The sequence below is a fragment of the Mytilus trossulus genome, chromosome 8 (assembly GCF_036588685.1).
Source record: "Mytilus trossulus isolate FHL-02 chromosome 8, PNRI_Mtr1.1.1.hap1, whole genome shotgun sequence".
NCBI classification, from domain to species: domain Eukaryota; kingdom Metazoa; phylum Mollusca; class Bivalvia; order Mytilida; family Mytilidae; genus Mytilus; species Mytilus trossulus.
The window spans coordinates 76,162,507-76,174,154 of NC_086380.1; the positions used below are offsets into that span (position 1 = coordinate 76,162,507).

The following is an 11,648-nucleotide window of genomic DNA, read 5'->3' on the forward strand; positions in this document are numbered from 1 at the left end:
TGTGAAAGTACTTTAATTCGTGGGTATCAATTTTCGTGGTTTGAGCAATATTTACATGTTCGTGGGTTTTTAAATTCGTGGATTTTAGTTTTCTTTAAAAAAATTGAAAAAATTAAAGCCTTTAGACACGAAGTTTGCAAATTATGATAAATCTTGATTGAAGGAAATAATTGCAAAGTAAACATTGACCCGTGTAAATCGCAATGACAACACCAATTAACCCAAGATAAAGTGATCAACAGATTAAAGACCATGGAAGGTGTTAATTAGGCCATAAACATGTCACCTAAAGGAAACAGTAACATAAACAAATGCTATAAACGTATTTTGAATTGTCAAATAATTCTTATCAAAATCAAGTCCAGCATAAAACATTATTATTTACCATGTGTACGAGAACTATAGGGATATAAAATGAACACTTAATCATACTGGCATATCATACTGGAAATCTGACTTTCATCGATCAAATATATTTTTATGAGAATTAAAAGATCAAAAGTTGTACAATATATGTAATTAAAGATAAAATTGTACAATCTTGCATGCAGGTGTAGGTCTGTGACTGCTGTTGAAATAATCTCAGATTTGGCGATATTCAAAACAAGCTCTTGATCATATCAGTAGTCAAACATACATGGGGATCATTCCATGTCTTGATTTGGACAATGGTTGTTTTATTTCGTTGGACACTTAAATTCGTGGATAAAGCCATCCACGAAAACCACGAAAATTGGTACCCCACGAATAAAAGTACTTTCACAGTATACAAAGAATATCGTCAGATGGAAACCACTGGGAAGAAATGCTGAACACAGACAGTAACATTTACCATACATATGGAATGTGTTTTAACGAAGACTTCACAAAACTGGTTGTTATTAATGACGGAGGCAAGGCCGTACATGTATACAAGTGCAAGTAAATATACATGTAAAACAACATGAACATTGACAACCTATACCGCATAGCCAGCTATATGACAAATATAGAATTTTTGTACATGGTAAAATAAAGGAACAAACACAAAATAGAGTAGGTGGCACGTATTCGCCACGGACACATTTTTGCCGATTTGCTATTTTTTCTGTAAAAGTTGTGTGCCTTTTCTTAGTACATAGATTGTAGAGGCTGTTTGTTATGTTCGAATATATACTGAGTGCCAATGAAAACGCAACACTTTTGTTTTTCAAAAAATTCTGATCCTTTTTTATTTTATTTATATTAGAACTTTGTATAGTTGGTTTAAAATTACTTTTAAGACAATTGACAACAACTTAACGGTTGAGTGATTTTTGGTACAAAAGCGAAGTAAGGGTTATTTTGATCGGACATAAACCGAGTTCACCGCTTTTCAACATACGCACCGTTTTCACGATTTTGTCATTTAAAGCTTGGATAATGGCATGAATTATCCCGCCATTATTGTTAGGAATCTGCAATAAACATCTGAGTAAATGCCAGGACTTTCTGACAACCAGCGACATGCAGTTTTGGGTATGATCCAATGAAGCCTTTCACAGCAAGACTGAAGTTGTAGCCTCTACAATAACCCAAATCATTCACAAATTCAAACAAAATGGATCATTTAATGATTAATTAAGCCACATCCCGGGGTACAAAAAGCAAGAAATGCACAAGCCAGACCGATACATTTGGTCTAAAACATATTCGATTTTGACTCTGATAGCTGTACAAAGGTCACGAGAGTTCAATGGTGGTCACGGTAGATCATTTGGAGCAATTTCAGTAAAGCACCATTTCCGCAGAAATTGTTAAAGAGCACTAAATTTCCTTAGGAACATCTAAACGGCCACCAGGTGTAAATAGTGAATGTTGTAGACCAAACATCATTCATTATGTACCAAAAACCGTCCGTGCTGATTACATAGACATTTTGCACCAATCTTGGCCAAAAGTCATGTGTTTCGCGTGATTTTGGTCTGATCGAGCAAATTTTGCATCAGATTTGACATGGTTTAGACGATGAAAACCACCACCAATATCATAAATTCAGTTTGAGTTTGATTTGCGGGACAAGTGGAATAACATTCCTCGAGATTACATTACACGTCCGGGATGATCAATTCCACGGCGCTGTCGAGATTGCGCTGCACAACGGGGTTGTAACATGTTTTGTTAGGACTGTGAGTTGATGATTCGACATTGGATGTTTCGTTTACCTATAGCGTCTGAAAGATGACAATGAAACATTTTTTTTTATATCGATCTATTGTTAGAATTGTTAATTTTCAAGAACAATTTATTTTGAAAGATTATCATTTCTAATATAAATTTTATTTTTGAAAAACCAAGTGTTGCGTTTTCATTGGCACTCAGTATATAAAGAAATATGCAGGTGTTTGTAATGGTGGTTTTGTTGCTATTATGTAAGATTAATATAGCAATCATGCTCAGTCTTAAAGTAAATATTTGTGATAAAAATCAAATAGGAATTATCTCTTCAACTTATTAATGTAACTACATTCATTCGTTTTTATAATATACCATAATAATGAGGATGGTCATAACATACAAATGGAAATGTGTCCCCCATGGTACACGAGAAACTTTAATTTCACTCGAGTTTGCGTTCAGTTTTAGAACCAATGTTTTGAAAATGATTCTTTTATTAAACTTGCATCAAGTAAAATTTCTGAAACTTACATTAAAAGCTCCAACCATTCGGTTGTAAGTGAAAATGAACGAACTATGCTTTCATTTAGCCGCAAGAAAATTAGTTTTATGATAAAAAACAACAAAAAGAGATATGGTATACAATAAAACCAATGACTAAAAATAAAAAATAGTAAGGACTAATTATTTAGTTTTTACATACCAAATCTGCTTAGTTAATTCGAGGTTTTTCGTTTTATTTGTTTGTAGGCTTTTTTTTTTTTTATAAATATAGAATTAATGTTTTTGTTTGTCTTTTCCCCGAACTGTATACCCCCACCCCCACCCCACCCTCAGATTCATATAGGATATATGTTGTTGATAGTTTCTCCGCTAACTGTAACGGCTGTAATTTGCCATCATTGCGTATAAATAAAAAGTGAAAAATCAACACGGTAAGGTGAATAATCATACAATATTCCTCTTTCAGGTAGTACCTATAAGATCATCTAAGACTGAAGGGAGATAATTTTGTAAAATCAGCCAAACGTTTTACACACGTTATAGTGTTAGGGAAATATTAAGGTTCTCAATGACCAAAATGTCAAACTGCTATATATTTATCCATTATTTCCCAAGAAAGTGATTGGTTCAAGTTTTTTTGAAATTTTAATTTTTTTTCAAACGTTCATAGAACTATAACATGATAAACATTATATCAAAATTATATAAAAATTACACGAGCTAAATTTATTTTAGTCAAAGTAATGGGTACAAACTTAATAGATAAAAAAAATATTGCATTGCTGTTTCAGTATTGGAAAGTCGTTAAATTGAATGTTGGCTTTCACGCTTTTCTTTATTAATAAATTTTTAAAGCATAAAATCGCAAACAAAATAAAATACATCTGCTGCCGCATGCATAATTAACTATTGTAATATTCGGTTATGTCTTTTTTGATTTTTGTCATCAAATTATTAGAAAACATTATTTGACTTTAGCATGAAATTGTTATTTTTTCTAATTTATTTTTAACCGAGGTGTCGCAGGATGTAAGACTGATAAAAGTGCCAGGTAGTGTTTAAATATATCATACATATCTTTATCATCCTTATATAATGTCTACATTAAGTTCTATTATTGTCTTAGTGCTGGCTTCAAGAATCAGTATTGCAAGTTAAACAGCAAAAAAGTCGTGGTTAATTTTGAATCTGTTGATCTCGTTTAAATCCAACAGGTAAGTTTTCTTAATTTAGCAGTGTTATTGTTTGTTTTGACGACTAGCTAATTCTAGGTTTATATGGTTTACATATATGGAAAGTAAATTATTTCACAATCTGTTCTTTATTGCGTTACTGTTTATTATAAACTATTACAATAAAATATTCCTTTTTTTTATTACTTCAATTTGGTTTCAAATGGATAAAGTTCATACTGTTTGTCTACTATATAGAGGCATCAATGTCAGAGAGAGTGCGAATCGTTTGAACAGCCGATATAGTTTGTAATAAGGTAAATCTTTACAATTATATTATATATTTGTGCAGTGTGTTGTGTTGTAAACACAAGATTCAATGTTCAGATTTTGTGAAATGAAGCAAGACCTTGCAAATATCAGATGAATTAATGTATTGAATTAAGACAAGGAAAGAATGTCTGTGTTTTTGGAACGAGGAAATATGTATTAAATTAAGACAAGGAAAGAAGGTCTGTGTTTTTGGAACGAGGAAATATGTATTAAATTAAGACAAGGAAAGAAGGTCTGTGTTTTTGGAACGAGGAAATATGTATTAAATTAAGACAAGGAAAGAAGGTCTGTGTTTTTGGAACGAGGAAATATGTATTAAATTAAGACAAGGAAAGAAGGTCTGTGTTTTTGGAACGAACAAATATGTATTGAAAGAAGTAACAGGAGATGGTCAAGATTTGGACTGCAAAAAATAGCCAGTGAAATTGATTTTTTACCTAAATTAAAGATGAAAAAAGTTTAAAAAATAGTAACCGCTGTTTTGTTTGGTAAAATTGAATTCAAATCATCGGAAGCCTCGAAATTGATTTTGATTGGTTAATTCAGTTTAAAGATTGACTTGAAAATGAGCAGTTGGGCGATGTGCATCAGACATAACGGTCATTATAATCAAACAAAAGGTATCAATCAAAAGAGTTATGACACATAATAAACCTTTTAGTGAATACAAGCTATAAATCTCACCATTAATTTTTTTTATATCTTATCTTTAATGTATTTTATTTTGAGAACATGATCGAACATTTGGTGTTTATGAGAGATCTTGTATTATTTCAGCAACTGTTAAAAAGTGAGGACGATTTATATCTTGAATTTTTATGTACTTTTCTGTGGTCTCCTTTTGAATATAGTATGCGGCCCTCCAGTTGTCTTTTAACTGTATTTGTCGTTGACTTATTGTCTCATTGTTTACAACTGTTAAAAAGTGAGGACGATTTATATCTTGAATTTTTATGTACTTTTCTGTGGTCTCTTTTTGAATATAGTATGCGGCCCTCCAGTTGTCTTTTAACTGTATTTGTCGTTGACTTATTGTCTCATTGTTTACAACTGTTAAAAAGTGAGGACGATTTATATCTTGAATTTTTATGTACTTTTCTGTGGTCTCCTTTTGAATATAGTATGCGGCCCTCCAGTTGTCTTTTAACTGTATTTGTCGTTGACTTATTGTCTCATTGTTTACAACTGTTAAAAAGTGAGGACGATTTATATCTTGAATTTGTATGTACTTTTCTGTGGTCTCCTTTTGAATATAGTATGCGGCCCTCCAGTTGTCTTTTAACTGTATGTGTCGTTAACTTATTGTCTCATTGAGATTAACCCAGATGTTTTACCAAATATTCATTTGGCCAATTGTATTTTAAAATATCATCAAACGATCGTTACATTATACTAAACGTAAACAAAAATTTCACACCTCGATGCATCACAGCTGGAATTGTGATATTTGTAATATTTTTTATGAAACCACGTCTATGATAGTAAGAATGGGTGTTTTATGTGGAAGGAATTGATATGCATTACTAGTATTCAATGCATGATTTTTTAATTCTAAGATTTAAGCGTTTTACTTATAGATTGCCTTCGTCATAATAGGAAAAACTATTCGTTGTTTTGGTTTCGTATATTTGATAAGCCTTTTTCGCATCTGTGGACAAAATGATCAGTCTGCTCTATTTTATGTGTTTTTGATATACAAGAAACATTACTTTTTTTTGACTGAATTATTTCTTCTAAATTTGATACATTTTTTTTTAAATACACCAACAAACAATGTTATTTAACAATGATTTCCGTCATTGTAATCAAATTCTGATATTGTGGTACACTACTCTGGGATGAATATAATCGTAGCTTAATCTAGCAGCCATTTTTATGTGAGTGGATCTCTGTTTTTATAGATTATGTGATAAATGACCTCATTAATCCAGTCAAGGAGTATCATAAAATGATTTACAAATAGCGGTTTGGTTTATAAAGTTGCTAAAGTTATCTTTCTTGAAACATAAGCAACTTCCATAACTACATATATAGTTTGTCATTGTCTCAGTTTTGATTAAAAATAAAAATAAATCCTAGCTTTAAAAATAATAAATCGATCCTTTTCAAGGAAACCACACACACACTTTACCGTACTATGTGCCAAACAAAGAATCTAGTTTCAAATACATAATGATACATTGTAATGTGACCAGTATAAATTCAAAGCGTGTTTATTTTTTATTGGTTAACTTTGGATTATTTGTCCCTTATTTTTGGTTTTCTGAAAAAATACTGCATTTGCTCTTTACCGTAGTGTAATCTTATCTTAGATCACAGTCTTAGTAATTTTGCAGTAATATTAAGACTTTTGATTTTGCTATGCTTTACACTACTATTTCCATGCTCAGTCATATCTCATTTGTTTTCAGAAATTTTCTCTATGGCATCAACTAGGTTCTGTGATCCTTGTTCCGAAGCTGACAAGTCTTCAACAGCAACAAAGTATTGCTCTGACTGTGAAGAAAGACTTTGCACAGACTGTGATGAATCACATTGCAGATTCAAAGCCTTCAAATCTCACCATGTTATCGACCTGACGTCCATCGGATCCAATAAACTGATGCCTGCGATAAAAAACTGCAATGTCCATTCAGGGATGCTTTTGGATTATTACTGCACAGATCATGAGATCGTATGCTGTAGAGCCTGCATATCTGATAAACACAGGGTTTGTCAGAACGTTCTCCCATTGGAACTTGCCTCGAAGGATGTAAAAAAGTCTGCACTGTTTAACGATGTTATGGAAGACATGACGCATCTTATTACAACATTGAACGCTTTAGACAATAACAGACAGTCAAACTTACAATCAATGGAGGAATCCAAATCAACAATAACTAAGAAGATCCGAGCAGTGAAATCCAAATTTTTGAAACAAATTGACGATTTGGAGCGTGAATTAACGACCACTTTGTCATCTCTCCAACGAAAACATGAAATGGAAATCAACAAACAAAAGCAAGAAATATCGCAAGTCTTGGTCAATGTTATAGAAAATAAAAACGAGATGGATTTTTTGAGAGATCATGGATCTAAGAATCAGCTCTTTATATTCCTTCGCCAACAAGTAACAAATATTCATAGCGCCGAGGCCAAGATTCAGCAGATAGTATCCGATTCACAAGAATTCAATATAACCTTTGACGAAAAGAAATATGGTAAGCTTGAGTCTTTCGGGTCACTGTCAGAGTATGTCCAACCATGTCAAGTTCAATACAAACCAAAGAAATTTCAACAAGCCCAGATAAAGGCAGAACCAATGAAAAATATTCTAGGGTTTAGGAAGGATACAGTATTAAAATTTAATACTGATGCGGTAAAAAGTATTTTGAGTGTATCAGTGACAGATAATAATAAGCTCCTCATTACTAATACAGCATCATCCGATACCAAACTGTATGTTTACAGAGACTGTAAAGATTATGAGACAGAGATAGCTTTTTCCTCCGAACCTCATGGTGTTGTTGTGATACCTGGTACGGACAGAGCTGTTATTACCCTACCTAACGAGAATTCTATACAATTCATCAATACGACAAAGATGACAAAGGACAACACAGTTAACGCTGGATTTACATGTTATGGTATCACTGCTGGACGTGACAGAATTTACGTTGGTGGTACAGGTGGTACTATCAAAACATTAGACCCCAATGGGACAGTTCTAAAAACGATTCAACAAGGATCTAATAATATTTTCTTCATAGCATACGATGATATTCATGATCATTTGATTGTTAGATGTCATGACAAACTCCTTTGTATCAAAGTAGATGGAACCCAAGTATACAGCAAGGACGTCTCAGGTTTAGCAGGAGTAACACGCGATAGGCGTGGTAACATTTACTACGGTTGTTACTATGCCAACAACATACAGAGAATATCATCAGATGGGGAAAACTGTGAAGAAATGCTGAACAAAGACAATGGCATTTACCGTCCGTATGGAATGTGTTTTAATAACGACTTCACGAAACTGTTTGTAATTAATAACGATGGTAAATCTGTTCGTGTATACAAATGCAAGTAAATGTTTTTATGAAACAACATGAGTACTTGAATTTATATTATGTAATTTATCGTGTTACTTAAATATACACATATAAAGTGCAAACTTCTTTTTTATATTTTCTGTTTAATTTTCGCTTTTTCATGCGGTTACGAAGAAATAATATTCGGAGAAAAACAAGTAAAGTACAAACAAAGACGAAATAAACAAAAATGAATATAAAGATTGAGAATAAAAGTGGAAAAATCAAAAAAAAATACAATAAATAGCGTACATAAATAGCACGCATTAGTAAACAATACAAGCAAGCAAATATTAAACAAACATTTACAGTCTTCGAAAAAAAGATGAAAAAGCCAAATAGAAATGAACAATTTAAACTCGATTACAAAGAAAAACAAAATACCACAAAAAATCAAATAAAAATTGTAGATTCAATATATGAAATGATTCAAATGTTTACACAATTCATCTGCACTCAAAATATTGAAATTAGTACTTTAATTTAGAAACCACATTTATTGTTATACAGTATCTGTTGTATAGTAGTATAATGTTTGTTGAAAATCTTTATATTGTGTATCGCCAACTTGTTTCATTACGTAATGTGCAATTGGTACTTTTTTGGGGGGTGATTAAGAATACAATATTACAATGTATTTCCTATTTCCTATTTCCTCTTAATACCGCATTTCTATAACGAAACCAACTTTGAGTAGTAATGAATGTTGATCTGCGGCTAACGGATTTTGTCCCCTCAGGATCTAATTTTAAGTACATTTAGAAGACACATTAGATGAACTTATAAATGGATCAGCCACAGTTTCAAGTACTCATATAATCAGCATGTTCTGATGGAATGACAAGTTCACACAGGATAATCGCAATATATGGATAATCCGAACAGCGGAAGATGTTTGGAAATTAAATTCAATTCCTGTGTTTGAAACTTAAGGTAGAAATTCAAAAAAATTAACCACACACAATGGGAAATCGTGCGTGTACGAGGTAATACTCTCGGATTGTCTGGCGTCAGCTTTGTACCGAAAGATTTATGAATTAATATGAAAACTATGGTCGCACTCATTTGCACGATTATGGATTAGATTATAGTGGTATGTATGCTCTGCAACCTAATCAATCTTTTCCTACCTTATCAGGCCATTATGATACCGTAAACTCTGATGAATATTATAAGTTACATAGTGTGTTAGTGACCTAATATGATATATACAGAGTCAGTAAATTCCATATGGGGTGAGAGGTCATTTGCACACTATGTAACGAATTTATCTTACCGACTATCTTTTTTTGTTGAATTTAGGCTAAAGCTTTCTTATTTGCTATCATAACACATCTCCTTATTTCTGTATTAAAAATGTTCAAGTGTTCAATTTTAAGAACCTTCTTCAATTGATCTGCACTTAAAAAAAACTAATGTAAACGATTAATAACTATGATAAACAACCTTGATATAACAATATAAAACAGAACTTTCAATATTTTAAATAATTAAACAATGCCTAAGTGGCAAATTCACTACTAATCGCGTATTGAAATAAGCCTCGCCTCCCTACTAACCTAATATTGAATATGCACGGTCTCCACGAGGTCGCTTTTAACCAATCATATTCCTAGAAATGTATTTGAGGTAAGATAATATCCCGGATTGCCAGATTATTCAACACAAGTATCTATTGAAAACACAAAATCACTATCAAATGGACATATGCAAAACGGTATAGATGAAGAAAATTGGTGTTACATGTGTGTTAATTTGTGTTTTGCTATTCCTTGTAGTTGTCATTCTCTTGTATCAAACGACATAATTAATGTTATATATTAATTAATATCAAATAAGGTAATACTACGATCAATCAAATGGTTGCCTATGTGAAATCTGCGTAAGTTTTATTTACAGTTTTTTTGTGTGTTTATTTGACAGACAATAACAATCAAAACCAAGGAGTAAACAAAGACTTACAAACCCAAAAGACATTTACATGAACAGATATAAATAATAAATAAGAAACAACACGAACTCCAATAAAACATATGACGTGGTGCTGTACTTAAATATCCCGTCTTTAACATTGAGTTATTGTGCTATTGAAAATGTTTTGTATTCCTGTATTTCATTTTGTTTATGTGCTTTGTTTACATGCCTTTTTTGTTACTTTGTTACTTTTTTGTAATGTTATAGTGATAAAGATTATAACCCAATGTTGAATGCTTTACTCCTATGTTGATATTTTAGCCTATTAAGTATGTTTTTTTCACACATTGTTGTCAATATAATATGTATTATCTGCATAAGAATACACCTGTACCCAGTCAGAAATTTTTTGTTATCCATTCATTTGATGCGTTTGAGCTTTTGTTTTTTCCCATTTGATTAGGGTCTTTCTGTTTAAATGTTTGCATTTTCATGGGAGTTCAGTATTTTTGCGATTTCCTTTTACATGTAAAATTGTAAGATGTCGGCCGAAGAATGCCAACACGATCAGTTTTCACATTACATATGATTTGTAAAAACATTTTTTACTAAACCGAATTAATGACGGGTTATATTTTCTTTACTTCTGTAGCATATACATATGGGTGTGGTATAGACATTTAATGATTTGGAACATCGCCAGTTTGTCAGTTTGTCAGTTTGTCAGTTTAGTGAACATGTTGAATTGTTAAATATTTTAAAACCGGAAATTGTAAAAGATAACATCGTATTCACCTACATTGGGAGGCGTATTATTAAAATTTAAAAGTTAATAAATTTGAAAGAAATTGTGCTGTGTTAATGTATATTTTTAGCTGCACATTGACACTTGAATAATTCAGTCAGTCTCCTTTCAAATTGAAATGCTAGGATTGCGAAAACTTCAATTGAATACTTTTGAAGCTAGATATCTTATTATATTTATGGAATAAAACTATAGTACAAACGTTTGAATTTAAAGTTCTCAGTGGATTATTGTAAACAACTTTTCATACTGTATATTTTGGTATTTATTGCTTTTTAATTTCAATAAAACATTTTTTGTTGGTTTTATATTTTGTTGATTTTCGGAAAGTAACTATAGAACATTATAGACGTATGGATTTGTAAAGTTATAATGTACAAACCCACGATGAAAAGTAATAACCTGTACAAAATAATAACATGTTCATGGCATATATGTGTACAGAGCCACTTCATATGTATCAAAGAAGCACAAAAAGGCACATGAACAAAACACATTAGCAAAAATGAAAGCCAAGAATACGAGCATTACCATAGAACAATAACACAATAACAGGTGAACAAGTGCCGAGCTACGTCAAATGAATATCAATAAAAACAGACTAAACATAAAAGTAATATTACTAAACATATATAAAAAAAATAGTATACAACGTAGGTATCCCGAATCTCAACTTCATGACCATCTTGTATTTGTGAAGTTGATACGGAA

General features: G+C 31.7%; 1 protein-coding gene across 1 annotated transcript; it reads left to right on the forward strand.

Moving 5' to 3' along the window:
• The first annotated feature begins 6,567 nt into the window (after nucleotides 1-6,567).
• LOC134728016 (uncharacterized) lies at nucleotides 6,568-8,217 on the forward strand. Its single transcript, XM_063592416.1, has one exon. It carries the CDS (start codon nucleotides 6,568-6,570, stop codon nucleotides 8,215-8,217), a length of 1,650 nt encoding a protein of 549 aa, XP_063448486.1.
• The last annotated feature ends 3,431 nt before the right edge of the window (nucleotides 8,218-11,648 follow it).